Here is a 17,301-nt window from a genome sequence, read left to right as displayed (position 1 = left end):
GATTCCTCCAGGGTCTCGGTTTCGGCCTGAGGTTCCTGTGGTGAGCTCTTGCTCTGGCTTCCCTTGATGATGGACTGTAAGCTGAAATAAAGTCTTTCCTCCTCGCCATTTTGGTCCATGTTTTTAATCACACACCAAAAGCCGGAGCAGGACAGAAACTATGTAGCTGAAGATGCCCTTGGAGGTCTGATCCTCCTGCTTCCTCTGTTGTAATGAGGTTATAGTCATGTGTTACCACACCCAGTTTTACTAGTGTTAGCCAAGCACTGTACCCACTGAGCCACATCCCTCCTCATCAAAGTCTTCTTAGTCATTTTCTTTTCTTTTTTTAAAGATTTATTTATTTTAGTATGTATACAATGTTCTGCCTGCATGTACACCTGGAGGCCAGAAGAAGGCATCAGATCACATTATAGATGATTGTGAGCCACCATGTGCTTGCTTGGGAATCGAACTCAGGACCTCTGGAGGAACAGTCAGGGCCCTTAACCTCTGAGCCATTTCTCCAGCCCCCAAATATTGTGATCTTTGCTTTCATATTTTCTCTGGTGTTTTCTCATATACACACCTTTGCCTTCTTTTGGTTGTCTTTTTGTTTTGTAGTGGCTGATTCAGGGGCTTAGTGAAATTAATTACCTTCTGAAAACATAAGGATTTTGACCATACAAACACCCCTTTTCCTATGTTATAAATGAGCTTCCTTAAACATTATGAGTCTCACAACATAGTACTATTATTGCTTTCAACAGACAATTGCCTTCTAAGGAAATTAAGGAAAGGTGAAATTGCCTTTGATATTTACCATCCATTTGCTTCTGGATCTCTTCATCTCCTGTTTTTATCTGGATCTTCTCCAGCTCCTGAGCTCTCTGTAGTGTTACAGTGAGCTAGCTTCAGGCTACCAGTTCACTCAGCTGAGGTTTACTTGGAAATGTCTTTTTTCACCTTCATTTAAAAATCTGGTATGGGCTGGGTGTGGTGGGGCACGTCTTTAATCCCAGCAATTGGGGAGGCAGTGACAGATGGATTGCTGTGAGTTCCAGGTCAACCTGGTCTACAAAGAGAGTCCAGGACAGCCAGGGCTACACAGAGAAACTCTGTCTCAAAAAAAAAATCTGGTATAATAGCTATTATTATTATTATTATTATTATTATTAGTAGTAGTAGTAGTAGTAGTAGTAGTAGTAGGATTACTAGTGGTGGTGGTGGTGGTGGAAATAACTGCATGCTTGTGAGGGTGTGTATTCATTGTTGTGAGGGTGTGTGGGTACATGTATGTGTGTATTCATTGTTGTGAGGGTGTGTGGGTACATGTATGTGTGTATTCATTGTTGTGAGGGTGTGTGGGTACATGTATGTGTGTATTCATTGTTGTGAGGGTGTGTGGGTACATGTATGTGTGTATGTGTGTGTGTGCACGCCCATGCGCGCTACTCTCAGTCTATAAGCCAGAATGATCTGAAACTACTTAGGCCAGGCTGGCCTCGAAGTCCTTCATCATGCTTGCTCCATTTGTGTTTTTGAATCTGAGGAATAACTCTTTGGACAGGATACCCGTGGGGTTCTAGGAGCTGGAGTGACAGGTGGTTGTGGATGATACAATGTGGTTACAGGGAACTGAGCCCAGGTCCTATGGAGGTCAGCAGGTGCTCTTAACTGCTGGGCCATCTTTCTAGGCCCTGTCTCCCCATTTCACCCGCTTTTTTGAGACAGAGACCCCCCCACTGTTGTCAAACCCACCTAGTAGGCTAAGCTGGCTGGTCAGTGAACCCAGAGATCTGTCTATCTCAGCCTCCTCAGCACTGAGATTGTAAGGCCATGCCACCATGGCCAGATTTTCATTATGCAGGTCCTGGGGCTTGAACTCAGGTCCTCATGCTTGCAAAGCAAGCCCTTTACCCACCGAGCCAGCCTTCTAGCCTCACTATCCTTATTTCCATCTCCATGAAAATTTATCAGCATTGTGCTCAGGAAATACATTATCATTATTAATTTCTCAATGGATCATATTTATCCAATAGAAAAAATACCAACTTCCTTTTTATGCTAAAGTGTTACCAAAATGACAGATGGATAAAAGAAAATGATTCTTTAAAAAAAAAAAAAGCCAGGCGGTGGTGGTGCACACCTTTAATCCCAGCACTCGGGAGGCAGAGGCAGGCAGATCACTGTGAGTTCCAGGCCAGCCTGGTCTACAAGTGAGTCCAGGACAGCCAAAGTTACACAGAGAAACCCGGTCTTGGAAAAAAAAATTGAGTGTCAGAACATCTTACTTGCTCCAAAATGTCTTCTCACACCGTTTGTAGCTAACTCCTGGTTCTGTCCTCGGGACAAAATCATTGCTGATCTATTTTCTGTCCACCAAACACAGGATATGTCACATAAGGGGGTGGCTGAGATACAGTTTCTGGTGCCAAGATTCCTCTTGAGTGCAATGTTTTTCAGGCCCTTCCATGTGGCAGGAGGCGTCAGTCACACAGTGTTCCCTGTAGGGTTCACATCTCCATTAGCTGTTGGGCACCTGGACTGCTTCAAAGCTGTCTAAAGAATGCTGCTGCAGGCATTTGGTACACGGCATTTGCAGACCCATGCGTTCATTTTCTTTAGAAGAGCCCTTGGAATCAATTAAGAAAATGCTCCCCAAGACATGGCCGTAAACTAATCTGATGGAGGCACTTCCTCAACTGAGAGTGTTTTTTGTTGTTGTTGTTGTTTTTTTGTTTTTTGTTTTTTCAAGGCATGGTCTTTCTGTGTAGCCTTGGCTGTCCTGGACTCACTTTGTAGACCTGGCTGGTCTCGAACTCACAGAGATCTGCCTGCCTCTGCCTCCTGAGTGCTGGGATTAAAGGCGAACACCACCACAGCGATTGTGTTTACTTATTTGTGTGTCCACATGTTGGATTGGTTGTTCCTTCTACCATGTGGGTACCAGGGATCAAACTTAGGGTATCACATGCCTTTACTGCCTGAGCCCCATCACCTCACTGCTTCCCAGACATAGTCTCTAGCTCTCCCCTGCCTCCCCTCCCCCTCCCCACTTCCTCCCCTCTGGCTCCTATCTCTCTAGATGAAACAATTGTATCATTGTTTCTCTGAGAGGTCTTGTTATTGTTGTTGATCTGCCTTTTTGTTTTGAGACAGTGTTTCACTATTTAGTGTAGGCTCAATTTTCTTAACCAATATATTTTATTAACAACTTAGTGACAGAGCATACGTCACTTATAACCCGACTAACCAAAACAATAGGAAATGAGGATTAATGGACACAATAACAAGACCGTAAGGATATCAGTTCCCAGGAACAATTCTCCTGGCACAATCTGCAGGATTTCTTCTACTAGAACCTAGAGTAACCAGAACCCAGAACCTCAGCAGGAGCTGGAGCCCTGAAGCCTTCCCTCGAGCAGATCTCTCTAGGAACGTCTTGAAGTGCGTCTTGAAGTGCAGCGATGAACAGCCAAAACTATCCCAAGTCTCCAAAAAGCCCCGCCTCCAGTTATGGGCTCATTTATGTATCTCCTCCCAGAGTCTGTTCGCCTCATCTTTTCAGCTGTCAACAATCAAGCTCCCCAAGGAGGTGGTCAGTCTTCTAGTGGATTAACCTCACCTGTTCTCTCACAAGACCATTCCAATCCCACACTTGGGATCCTAAAAAAGAGGTCTATCTCTCCTTCAGTTTAGGCTGTAGCTTCCTGCCTCCGCTTCCTGAGTGTTTGAGACCAGAGGCAGGTGCCACTGCTCTGACTAGGTGAGTGGCTTTGTCACAGTTGCAGGCCTCCTCTGGGGATCTCTGCACTGATCTTATTCAGGAGTTCATTGAGTGTCTTGGGTGCGCTGGACAAACAGTGTTGTTATGTGTGGGTGACTGTCAACTGACCTTCAGGTTAGACTGAGATGGCCTTGACCAGCTGCCGCTGTAACTTGGTATGCCCAGTCCCCATCGTGCACTTGAACCTGGAGTTGATTATTTCCTATTTTATCTCCTCTTGGTTTGCTTTTGGATCAGATTCTGGCAGGACCATAGGATCTGCTTTCTTCAGGAATGTTCGGGATTCTAGACGGAGTATAGTGAACACTTGTCATCCTAGCATTTGGGAAGTGGAAGCTGGAGGATTAACAAATCTGAGGCCAGCCAGGATGACGTAGCAAGACAGACACTGTATAAACAAAGCAAAGCAGCCAAGAATGTTCAGGATCTGCAGTTCCTTCTACAGCCTGCCATTTGCTTCTTGGCAAAATGTGAAGGAAGCTGTTTCTGTGCCAAGTGATTTATTCTTATTTTCAGGGCTCTTCTAAGGCCCTAACCCAGTGATTCTCAACCTCCTTCCTAATGCTTTGGCCTTTTGACACAGTTCCTCTGATTGGGATGACCGCCCCCCCCCCAAACCATAAAATTGTTTCTGTTGCTACTTCAAAACTGTAATTTTGCTGTTATCAATTGTAATGTAAGCAGTGGATCTGTGACCCCGGTGGGGTCAAGACCCACAGTCTGAGAAGCCCTGCTCTAATCTGTCTTATAGAGCCACTCTACTTGCTAGGGCCCTGCCGATTTCCCCTCACCTTCATCAACCTCTCGAGGCTTAGATGAGGCAGTCCATCAGGTGAGGCGTTCAGGTGAAACCCTTCAGCATCTCGGGGATTCCTTTGGTTTACTTTGCCTCCACTTATACTGGGTGAACAGACAGGTGCTGTTTGGGTTCTGCTTATTAGCACAAGACCAGAGACTTCAAACTTCTGAACAGTGCTTGGCAGAGGCAGAGGCAGAGGCAGAGGCAGAGGCAGAGGCAGAGGCAGAGGCAGAGGCAGAGGCCAGAGCTTCTCAGGTGCAGTCATTCTGGCTGCTGTCCCCACTCACCTGCCTTCCCATCTGCTGCTGTCCCCACTCACCTGCCTGCTGGCCTATATGGTGAGATGGAATGAGTCAGTAGTGCACACAGTCTTGGTGCATTCATTGGTGCTATGAGTGGCAGGTGTCAGTCTTCAGTCAACAGTACATGTCACAGTGATGACAAAACACAAGGCCAGTGAAGGGATTGCCTTTTTTGTTTTGTTAGGACAGGGTCTTATGATGCAGCCCTGCTGGCTTTCTGGAACTCACTATGTAGACCAGGCTGGCCTTGAACTCACCTGTCTCTGCTTCCAGAGTGTTGGGATTAAAGACCAGATCCAGAAAGGATTTTTTTTTTTCATCTCTAAAACCGGAGGATGAATCAAAATTGGGGAGTATTCTGAAGGGCACTGTCACACATGGGACCACAATGTGTCTTCCAAACCATCATGTATTGATGACCTACTGTGTGCTGGACACTTTTTCTCAGCCCCCCATAGAAAGCCCAAGAGTTGGCTCTTATTCTTCTCCCCTTTCTGAACAGACACGTGGCAAGGCCAGCAGGGAAGAGCAGAAGTGAAGCAAGGCATGCTGGGAGAACAGGAAAACCTGCTGTCATGGCTCTTCACTTTTTCCTTCCAGGTGAACTTGACATTTTGTCTCATCTGTTTTCAAAAACTACAGCCAGATTTACATTGAAAGATCCTTTCAATGAGACAGCTCTTAACACCTGGCTCTTCACAACCACACATCTGGGTCAAAATTCTACATTTTCCATGGAGAATAAAGGGTATGCGTTGGAGGGGCTCTGTAGATAGCCCTTTGTGTCTGTGGGGCCCACTAGGAGCAAACTGCCCCCCACCATCCCACTCTCACACCTACCGTTGTCTCCTTCCCTCCACGGATCTCAGAGATGTTATTTACATGTACATAAGACACACCCTGATGCAGTGCATTTACAAACCTCCTAGGGGTGTCAAGGTCTGCCCTGTTCTCTACCCCCCCAACCCCCCCCTCTGTTCTTCAGTCCCCACAGCTTTGGTTCTGGTCTTCTAGGGGTGGGGATAGGGCATAGGAGGAATCATGTCTCCCTAGCCAGCAGGCCCTGGTCAGTGGTGACTCATTCCAGGCTAACCTCAGGGCGGGTGCCATGGGACATTCAGTAAGAGAGGAGAGCACATCTCAGGTTACCTTATCCTCAGCTAGCAGTGCGATCTACAAGAGCATGTCCGCATGTTCTTTGGCCCACAGGAACATTAGCTGTTGGTCCCCCTATGCTGCCCCAACAGGTTGATGCTTGGAAAATGAGGAGGCTTTCAGGGCTTGCTACTTAGACTCTAAAAACCAAAGAGCCATGTCTGCCTGCTTGGTGCAGGAGGCAGAAACACCAATGCTATGCTCCTGTCAGCAACACACATTCGTTCAGGGTTTCCTTTGCTCCCCACACCCATTTCTATAACCACCCTACAAATGCCTCCATTGAAATTGCTGTCCCTCCTAGAAGCTCCAGGTTGCCCAGCACAAGAGACCCAGGACTCCTGTCTTTTCAGTAAGGCTGCTGCACTAAACCAAGTAGTTACACTGCCCTCCAGTGGGCTTAAAGCGTGAAAGCAGCTCAGCACAGCAGCCTAGTGCTAGTCAGGCTGTTTGGCCAGCTTTGGGACAAGGCTTCCGATGAGGCACTATCATCTATTCCCACCAGGTCTTGGGAAACACTTGGGTGGATCAAAGCTGGCTACTGTGGTGGATGTTGGAGCTCAGAGCTGCTTCAGACTAAGAATGAAAAGTGGCCGTCGTTTCCCACCAGCCACAACTGTCTTCATCATCAGCTAGGGCAGCTGCTGGGTATAGCCATTCCTACACTTGGGGCCACAGAAGAGGGCTCTGTGGCCATCATATGAAGGCAATGTGCAAGGCACTGATGGTCCTTGCTACAGGTTGGCATACAGCCCTATCCACTGGTGGAGGATGAGGATCAGACAGGACCAAAGAACTGCTGGGAATGGCACCTGGGGGTTTCCAATGGCCTGCCACTAACTGAAGCCACTGCTCACTTTTGCATCTCAACGGAAAGAAGCATCACCCACTGCAAGGGTCAGCGTCAGGGACCACGGAGGTGCAGGTGTCATATTGCCTGGGATTCACTCCCCCTCCCCCCCACCGAGACAAGGCTTCTCTGTGTAGCCTTGGCTATCCTAGACTTGCTTTGTAGACCAGGCTGGCCTCAAACTCACAGCGATCCACCTGTCTCTGCCTCCTGAGTGCTAGGATTGAAGATGTGCACCACCATGCCTGGCTGGTATGGTTTAATTTTGATCAGGCAAAATTACAAAACCTGCTACCCGTGTGGAAGCAAATGTGTCCATAGACAGCAACTGAAAGGTACTTTGGTTGTAAAAAGTAACTACATTAGAGTCTCGCCTAGGAAGCTGGGGTGGGTATCACCCACTCTCCAGGGACAGGCACATAGAGAATTAGACATATAGGTTTCTGAGGTCACCGGAGCTGATGGTGCCACAACTGCTAGTTTTGAGCAATCACTAGCCCTCTCCAGGCGGTGTGAGCACAGGGAGTCCCAGGACGTCCAGGCCTTAGCAGACAGTCTCCGCTTTGAGGTGCTTAGTGGAGGGAGCTCCATGGTGACTGGACTGATGGTCACACTTGGTCAGAAGTGTTCAGACCATTCCCGATGCCCAAGAGTTGAGTTTTAGGAAAGCAGCTGGGCTTTGGGACACTTACCTCATTCTCAGCTTCTGGGAGCAGCTAAGAGATGGTTGGCAGAGGTGAGGAAAACAGCCCGTGAAGGGGAGCAATGCAAGGGCGATCTCACTGGCATTTGTGGGATCCCCCATGACCTGGTGTGACTGCAACACTGTAGCTCTTGGGGTGCCCATGACTATGAGTCCCTCTAGTCCTTGCAGGTTAGGAGGGAGGAAAATGGCACAGGGTGCCTGGTCAGCATGCAGCTGGAAGGCTGCAAGGATTCCATGGCGACTTGGGAGACAATGGGGGAGGGGAATGGGATCTGAGCTGCAGGGTAAATTGCCATCTCTGGTGAAGCAGGTCCCCTGCCCTGCTGCCTGAATGTGCAGCTTACTGACTGATAAGGTTAAGTGCTGGCAGGGTTGTACACAGGCAAGGTCTCCAGAGACAGTCTAGAATAGGGGCCAGATAGGCCTTGGTGCCACAGAATAAGAGGCTTCATAGGTCTTACTTTCACCATCATCAACATGCCCCAGTGATGTGTCAATCTTCCTGCCAAGCAGTTAGTGCTGTTTCCAAGTGTTGATGATAAAAAGGAACAGAAGACAGATATGCACTCCAAATGTTGGGGTGGGAGGACGGTACCCTGAAATGGTATGACACTAAACTTGAAGACAAGGAAGGGGGAAGTGACAGATCACCAGGCTGCACGCTGGGGCAAGATAAGGGGGAACTGCATGGCCGATGCACTGAATCTTGAGTAGGGAAAAAGAGAAGAGTGTGGGTTAACTGTTTCCTGCCCAGTCTTTGACAAAATGTGTCTCTTGATGGGACTCTCCACAGTGACATAATGTGACTGTCTAAAGGACATCACAAGGCGGTTTCTCCAAAATTTTATTTTAATTTAAATTACAGGGCCAGCCAGATAATTCTGATAAGAAATTCACTTTTCCTCAGGAGAAAGGAAACACTTTCATGTCATTAACAATTGTATACATCTCCCACTTTTTTTTAAGGGTTAAAAAAAAAAATCACATTAAGTAACTGCCTTAAGTAAAATTAACCCTTTATAACACCAAAGAAACCACATCCAGGACAATCGTTCTGGCAATTGGAACCTAGAAATGATCACACTTCAAATGCAACTTTTCAATTTTGAATGGTTTCACATTGTTATGTTTAAAAACAATCCAGAAGTCTTTTCCACCTTCAGCTCCCAAGGCATTAATAACACATTTCTTTGACACACCACACCCCATCCATAATACCAAGACTCTAGCACTACTTTGGGTTTGCCCAAGTGGAAACTATCTTGCTGTTTCAAGCTCTAAGAGCTAGCTCGGCAAGGAGACACTCCTTCCACTTGGTGTAATAATGGCCGCTATCACACCAAACCCTGAAACAGCACAGGGCAGTAAGGACTAGGTCACGTGGCTCGGCTGAGCTTGCCCCTACCCAGCTAAAGATTTCCTTTTCCAGGAGACTGAATGCTTCCCTATTTCTACTAGAGAACATGAATTCTCTCCTCCTTCCTCTCTGTCTGTCTGTCTGTCTGTCTGTCTGTCTGTCTCTCTCACACACACCCTGATGATGAGAGCCTTGGAAACCCTTTATTGTAGTAGACTGCCATTTAAATGAAATACAGCAGACCTATATTTTATTTTCTGGAGTGGTTCCTTGAAGGAAACCTTAAACCCTGTTAAAACATCAGCTGGGAGGCTCCTTTCACTGGCCAATGAGTAGTTCAGTTAGTAAGAGAGGCTAGCAAAGAATAATTATGTAAATTTTTTTAGTCAGCTACAGCCATGCTGAATTGGATCGGGCAAACTCTGATTTTAAGTTGTTAGTTGTGATCTGTGTGTCACTGAGACGAACAGACACCATTCTAGTAACTTTATGTAGATACAGTCTAGGAGATACTGTTCTGCTGTGGGCACAGTCACAAAGAGTGGTGCAAAATCAGTTCCTTTATAAATACTGATACTTTGCAGCATTATGGAAAAGGACATTAAAAACCATTAATCCCCCAGAGGACATCTAGGACTAGGGCTCTTCTTTTAATTATTCAGTTTCACGACTACTGTACTGGATATTACTTACTCTAAGAAAGAAAGGGTGCTCTACAGAGGTTCCCCACAAACAATCAGCATTACTTAGCATAATCTGTATCATTCATAGATATGGCAATCTCAGGACTCACTTTAAATGAATAAGGCCAACATTCTGCAAGAACGTGGAGCAGACCGAGTTCCAGGTCTGTAGTTCCACCTGCCAGCGGCGCCCCACTGGGTAACTGAAAACAAGGGGTTGGTTCTTTTTCTTTCAATGCTGTGATTCTTAAATGTTAAAATCAGCATTTTCATGTGATCTCAAGTATTTCAATTACATATGAGCATTCTTTTTTTTCTTTTTCTTTCTTCTTCTTCTTTTTTTTTTTTTTTTGCAAAACTCAGGTAATAGTTACATACTACTACAATAACATTCCTCTGCTGTACAAATTAAACGATTGAAAAGAAACGAGCATTCTAAGAATTATATACAAAAGAAACCTGTAAGCAGCGTTGAAATGAAACATAAGGTGTTGCTGCTGCTCTACTGTTTAAAACACCTTCAAAAGCAAAACAAACAAACGCCCTTCAACATATCCAGGTTTACAAGTTTCCAGAAAAATCAAATGTCAAAAAGTTCTAGAAAGCTGTGAAAAGCATATATACACTTTCCTTATGACCTTATGAAGCTCCACACTTGAGAAATTGCTAAGTTTCAGTATCAATTTATTTGCACATCAACTTTATCCTCCCCAAAGCTCACACTGGATACAGTTCCCCTCTGACTCCCACAGATCCCTGGATGCGCCATCTTCCCTCAGCGAAGGTGGATGATCTGGCACTGGGATGCCAGGTGTGCCCATGCAATACTGCACAGAGCGGCAAAGAGCAGTGCTGATGTATAGATGTCAGCCGATGTCACCAATGTCTTTTCCCTAGACCACTTTCATCGTACATTTGCCTTCATGGACCTAGCCACGTTCAGAACTCTTGTAGCAAATGGCGTCTGTGAGTTCTGAAATGACACAGAGATCAAGGGAAAGACCACGTGCGCTCTAATGTGCAAGCAGCAGCAGCTACGTTCTCCAACCTGGACTGAAAAACAAAAAGGCAAAAAGAAAAACCGTTCACTTAACAGCAGATTAGCAGTAATGTTCCTCATGAACCGACATGAGTGCCTGATGCTGAGGAGCTAACAGCAAGTGCTGAAGTTGGATGGGCTGGCGCAGGTTTGTTGGAGATCAGGCTTCCTGCTGAGCTGGTCTCTTCAAATCCCTGATCTGTTTGACTAAATAGGTCTTCTCGTCATTGAACTGCTCGTCCTCGGTCCTGTCGTTCTGGAACTTGCTGAGGAACTCGATGAGTTTGGTTTGGTTCTTGAGGAGGATGTCTAAGATGGGCTGCGTCTTGTTGGGGTTGGCCACAAATACCTGCGTGAGAGAAAGCCACATCAGTGACCACCAGCAAGCTCCTGGGCAGGTAGCAACATTTGTGCAATTAGATTTTCTTTAGAAGAACTATCTTTACATGATGGGGAGAAATAATGACGATCACATGATCTTGTGCAAAGACTGCCAAGCTCACACTGTCACCCTGAAACACAGTAATAGGACTAAATACCAACTTGAAGTTCAGAATCAAGTAAATTATTTCTGAGCATAGAAGGTCAGATTGAATTTTAAGAAAACTCTCAAGGAAAGCATTAAAAATCTCTCTGGCTTTGCACTGGCCTCCACTCATCAGTTGCACAAAGACTAATCTGAGGCCCTCGTCAGCTGGGGCGGTGAGGGAGGAGAGCGCGGGCAGCGCTTGCTCTCTGAAGAGCTCCTGTGCACGCTGAGGAGAAGGCGCCCCTGCCTGACTACACTCTCATTCTCAAGTCCAAACGGCGCCGCCCATCCCTATCCAGGTCCTGCTTCTGGTTAAATGTTCTGACTGAACTGGTTATCATTTCAGTCACCGCAGGCAGGCGGTATTTTAGTAACTGTGACAAACACTTTTGGAAGAAAGCACCGTTTGCCTCTGCAGCCCACCTTGAACACGTGAAAGGCCTCAAACTGGATGTTCCGGCTCTTGTCTCGGAGAAGGTTCATCATTAACTTGAGGTTCTCAGGTTTACTGATGTATTTCGTCATAATGGTGAAGTTGTGTCTGTCTAACAGTAACTCACCGAGAAGCTGAGAAGACATTTAGACCATTACATTAAATTATTACTAAGACTTAAGGCAAATAAAAATGAAAGAGCCCATTTTATAGTCATCACTTGAGGCTAGACGAGACTGGTTTCAAAATAGGGTAACAAAACCAAAAATGAACAATATAACAAACAACCATTGCCCAGAAAAAGTGGTCAGAAGAAAGGGACTAGGAATTTCTGCTCATTAGCCTTAGCTAAGTTGTACCTCGTTTTAAGCTACATGTAGCAGAGCTTTCTAGGATGAAGGGAGGTGTCTGCCTAAACACATGCTGAAGTTTTCATTTTCTCACATCTGCCTCACAAAGCTGCGTCTTCGGGGAGGTTCCTCAAGACAGCCCTGACTGTTAAGGAACCACAGCAGTTAGCTGAAACCATCCCTCTGTTTCAGTTTTTCCTCACTGTGCAAATGGTCACTGCTCAGTTGAGATTTTCCTCCAGGTTGTTCCTGTACTGAGCTTTAGCTGAGGCCCAGTATATCAGCTATGTACCCTGCCGGGAGCAGGCATCATCCTTGTGGACAGGCAGCTGAGGGCATGGCCTGCCGGCAGCCTGCCTGGGTTCAGATCTGTAACTTGAGTGTGTAACTTGCCTTCTTTGTGCCTTAGGTTCACCATGTATACAGTGAGGTGGAAATGATCCTGACCTCTGGAGAATGTAGTAAGGAACTAAAGTGTGAACATATATAAAGCACATGCTAGGCTGGAGCTTCCTTTCCCTGGGCAGGGGCTAAGGGAGAGAACAGAAGCACAGAAAGACTGTGTCTGATGGCAGCTGCTTTTGTAGCAACCAATCTGGTTCCTAGCTGAACTCTCGATACCTGACATTTCTAAATAACTGGCCGGTAGTTAAATAGCATCTCATCACACAAAAGCAAACACCAGTTGGGATGGTGGTTTAGTCCCAGCACTCAGGAAGCAGAGGCAGATGGATCTCTCTAAGTTCTTAGCTAGTCTGGTCTACAGAGAGAGTTAGTTAGTTTTAGGACAGCCAGGACTACACAGAGAAACCCTGTCTTGAAAAACAGAACAAAACAAAAACTAAGACTCAAAAACTGTTGTGGGCTAAAGACACAGGTAGTAGTTAACAAAGCCTTGTTCTTGCAGAAGACCAAAGTTAGGTCCATGCTACCCACCTCCCAATTTGCTGTTCAGAAAATCAAATCTCTGCTACCCAGGATTCATAAGGAACTTAGGAAATGTACATTTCAGAGCAGCAAGATGGCTCAGTGAGTACAGTTTCTTGCATATCAAGCCTGACCGCTTAATCTCTAGAACCTACATGGTGGACAGAGCGAACTGACTCCCCTAACCTCCACATGTGCCCCACTTCTCAAACAAACAGAGGCTATGTAATGAATTTTAATAAATAAAAACTAACTTCAGGCTAATCACTCTGAATTACATAATTACTAATTTTCAAGCTAAAACATGGCCCGCTTGCATTCTATAGTCTCAGGCGAGTGTCATGGGGGCACAGCTTTCATGTGTTTATCTTGTATCACAGAAACTGAAAGCTTTCTGGTTTGATTTCTAAAAGAAGGTAACTGGGAACACAAATTCTTGGACATAATGAAAATAAAGTTCTCCACAGGGATACAGAGTTGCTGCCAGCAGGAGGGAATGGAGTCTTAACAAGATACTTTTGAGGAATTCTGAGCAAAATGGAATTAAAAATACACTCAGTAAAACATTTAAGTGGGATCTTACGTCCTTGCAAGCCCACCTCTAGATGTCAGGACTACTTGCTGATAGAATCGGATGTGCTTATAGACATATAAACACAGGGGCCAGCAGCTGTTTTGTGAAACAGCAGACAATATACATTTCAGACTTGGTAGGCCAAATGCTATCTCTGACAACAACTCAATCTGCTGTTAGATCAATACTTGTGTTTTCCTTAGTCACTTTTCCACCTGCCATATTGAGGTAGAATGCCTTACTTGAACCTACAGTTTGCTGATTTAGCCTAGCGAGCCAGCTTGACCACCAAGCGCAGGAATACTGCCATGGCTGCCCAGCATCCATGTGGGTGGTGGGGAACTGACTCTGATCTTCACGCTTGCACAGCAGGCACTGGCTCAGCTGAGCTGTATCTCCAACTCCTTAGACTGCCATGTCTATTCTAGACTGCCAATCTTACATTTAGCATGTGTAGTCCAAATGGAAGTGTCCATATCCTGTGTTGGTACAAAGCAGGCAAAGCTATAGCAGTTCAATTCTACTGTTCAAATGCTGGCTCCCACCCCTTACTGCCAAGTCTACACCACATGTGTCGTACACCTGGAATGCTTTATCTAGTTAGCACAAGTCCATGTAAAAGTATGTTTGTGCAAGGCACGGTGGTTCATGTGTGTTAGCTCATTGGGAGAGTTAGGCAGGGCGACTTTAGCTACATAGCAGGACCCTGTCTCAAAACCAAAACTAACAAATATTTCAATCCCCATAAAAATACTTCACAATCTAAAAATACCACACTGTTAGAGGATTAAGTCCTCTTCCATCTCCTGTTGTAGTCCCCTTTGGTATCTCTACACCATGGGTATACAGACCACTATTATATTCCAAACCCTGCAAAAATCCGGACTATGTCCAAATCACAAATGTGTTTTTCCTACAGGTTTACAACCAACTTCAGCATGTTCCTGATTCTCCAGACTCAAGTTCCAAATACATAATGAAGAGAAATGAATGACACAAGAAAGAGAATCCGCCATACCTTCAGTGACTGTCTCTTTGTCACATAATTTTCTGAATGGAGTAGCTTCTCATATTCACTGAAAAACTAAAGACCAGAAGAACATACATCAGGTTATGGAAAAGAAGGCTAGTAAGTAATAGTGAAGTTCAGGGCAAAAGCTCAACATGAACAAAGACCCGAGCTCTCTCGCCTCTTGCTGACAATGATGTCCAACCTCCCTTTCCCTTGTGCCACCAGCTACTTCTAGGCAGGGAGGTCCTGCCAGATGCAGACACTGCTCTGACAAAGCCCCCCTCTACGCCTGAACTCCACGAGCACAAAGCATTAGTCCAGCAGTTCTCACCCTTCCCAATGCTGCAACCTTTCAGACAGTTCCTCATGTTGTGGTCACCCCAACCATAAAATTACTTCACTGCTACTTCCTAACTGTAATTTTCCTACTGTTACGGATTGTAATGTAAACATCTGACATGTGACTGCTAAAAGGGGTTGAGAACCACTGCATTAACAACTTCTCACAGTTTCCACACTCATTTCTTTCTTTCTCTTTTCTTTTTTTTCTTTTTTTGGTTTTTCCAGACAGAGTCTCTCTGTGTAGACTTGATTGTTCATTTCTTTCTTTCTCTTTTCTTTTTTTTCTTTTTTTGGTTTTTCCAGACAGAGTCTCTCTGTGTAGACTTGATTGTTCTGGACTCGCTTTGTAGACCAGGCTGGCCTTGAACTCACAGCAATCCGCCTGCCTCTGCCTCCGGAGTGCTGGGATTAAAGGCGTATGCTACCATTGCCCGGCCATACTCATTTCTTGATGTTAAAAATTCAATTAATCTAAACCAACATTAAAAAAAAAAAAAGGAAAAAGAACCCGCATCTTTCAAGATATCAAGCAAGGAGAGAAATAAAGTTGAGGGGAAACCTGGCAGTTGTTAAATAGGTAGAGGTCTTGAAAGGTGAGAACTGGGTTCAAAGGTGAAGGAAGGGAGCCACATTATTTGGAAATGTGGAGGGGCAAGATATTCCTGGAAGATATATAAGGAAGTTATAGTTTGAGAGACCTGGGGAGTGTAAAGCTGCAAATATGAGCTGGTAAGAACCTACCATGTCTTCAAAGTGGTGACACTAAGAAGAACATGTCACCAGCGGAGGAGGCACTAAAGCTAATCCATGTCAGGCAACCCAACTCCCCTTCAAGAATGTCAATAGAAAATTCTGGGCAGAGCACACATCTTTGGTCTTTTAACTGATTATTTCCCCCCATGCTTTAGTTAGTAAGTGGTCAGGGTTTTAGGAACATACATCTTTTCCCCTTAGAACTTCACATTTCTTCTCCCTCAGATCTGACTGGTTTTCACACATTTCTGCTATTGCCTCATACATGTCTTTCTAAAAATCTTGTTAGCTGACATCACATCCACAAGTAATATGTAGGAAACTATTTTACTTCAACATTAAAGCAGATTTCATTGGCTATAATAAATTTCTTTAAATAAGGCAGTCTATCTGTGGGAGGCTTTAAGTTAGGATAGCAGCATATTAAAAAAGGTCTGAGGCCTTGTGGAAATAAACAGGTAACAATTACTAACTGCTTGTTATGTGTGAGCACTCTCTCCATGAGTCTTAGCATCAGAAGGCACACACATGCACTCTTTTTTTGTTGTTTTTTTTTTCGAGACAGGGTCTTTCTGTATGGCCATAGCTGTCCTCAAACTCACAGCGATCTACCTGCCTCTGCCTCCGGAGTGCTGGGATTAAAGGTGTGTGCCACCATGCCCAGCCCCACACATGCACTCTTAGAGGGCAGGTGCTGCTCGAAGACTCAAGAAGGCACAAAGTGCAGAAAGCCTTCAGTACTTGAAGCCAGAAGCAAGCCGTCTGATGTTAAAGCAATAGATTTTTGTTGCTGTTCTGTTTTTGAGACAGGGTTTTTCTGTGTAGTCCTGGCTGCGCTGTAACTTGTTCTGTAGACCAGGCTGGCCTTGAACTCAGAGATCTGTCTGCCTCTGCCTGGAATTAAAGGCATGTGTCACTACCACCCAGTACTGGGGCCTTTTAATACAGCTCCTCGGGTTGTTGTGCGTACCCCCCCAACCATAAAATCATTTTATAACTGTAATTTTGCTACTATAAAGTTATGAATCATAATGTAAATATCTGATATGAACACCTGTGTATGACCCACAGGCTGAGAACCACTGTGTTATTAAAAAGCCTGTGAGGCTCCACTGAAATGAAGGCTGCCACTTTCAATCAAAGACACACAAAAGGAAACACCCACATCCAAACAGTCACGGCAGAAATAAGATGCTATGATGCTGTTGGGAGAGAAGGAAGACAAAAAGGGACACATGGGACGCACAGATTCTGCCAAGAACCTTATAATGTAGTGGAGTACGAAAGCAAATGTGAAGTATTAACAATATTTAAAACTTCCAAGATTTTAAAACTACTAGTAGAAGAATTAAAAATTAAGCCAAGTCTTGTGTGAAGGACAGGAAGTTTAAGTGGCCGGTCATTACTCTACGTTCTCTTAATGTGCCTATCAGATCTTGGTCAGCGTGTAGGGACTACTGAGGCATTTTGAGAAGCCCCCAGAGGAAGGCAGATGTGTAGGAGTGAACACAGGCACTGTAGCCCTGGGGTAGGTCGTGTGACTGAGGGCAGCAGGTTGTCCAAGCACTCAGCTCCCTGGAGGTCATAGCTGTGAGGTCTGACCAACACCGACACAGAGCTGGAAACAGCCTCACCGATGCTCGTCCATGTCCTCATTTTACAAATCAGGAGGGTTCCTGAGGCCCCAGCAGTAAGTGTCTTGGCCATGGCCACACAGGAGA

General features: G+C 45.3%; 1 protein-coding gene across 2 annotated transcripts in view; it reads right to left on the bottom strand.

Moving 5' to 3' along the window:
* Nucleotides 1-8,408: 8,408 nt before the first annotated feature.
* The window catches only part of CAB39 (calcium binding protein 39), a 71,259-nt gene continuing 62,366 nt past the window's right edge, over nucleotides 8,409-17,301 (bottom strand). For both annotated transcript variants that reach the window (XM_084779213.1, XM_084779214.1), the window contains exons 7-9: nucleotides 14,492-14,557; nucleotides 11,613-11,756; nucleotides 8,409-11,009 (exon numbers count right to left, since the gene is read on the bottom strand). In XM_084779213.1, coding sequence (XP_084635339.1) covers nucleotides 10,821-11,009; nucleotides 11,613-11,756; nucleotides 14,492-14,557 — 399 coding nt within the window. In that variant the 3' untranslated portion in view covers nucleotides 8,409-10,820. The remainder of the gene's footprint in view (nucleotides 11,010-11,612; nucleotides 11,757-14,491; nucleotides 14,558-17,301) is intronic.

Source organism: Acomys minous, assembly GCF_964271855.1.
Source record: "Acomys minous genome assembly, chromosome: 4".
Taxonomy (NCBI): Eukaryota; Metazoa; Chordata; class Mammalia; order Rodentia; family Muridae; genus Acomys; species Acomys minous.
The sequence above is the reverse complement of the archived record's forward strand: the minus strand, read 5'-3'. Positions and strand labels throughout refer to the sequence as shown.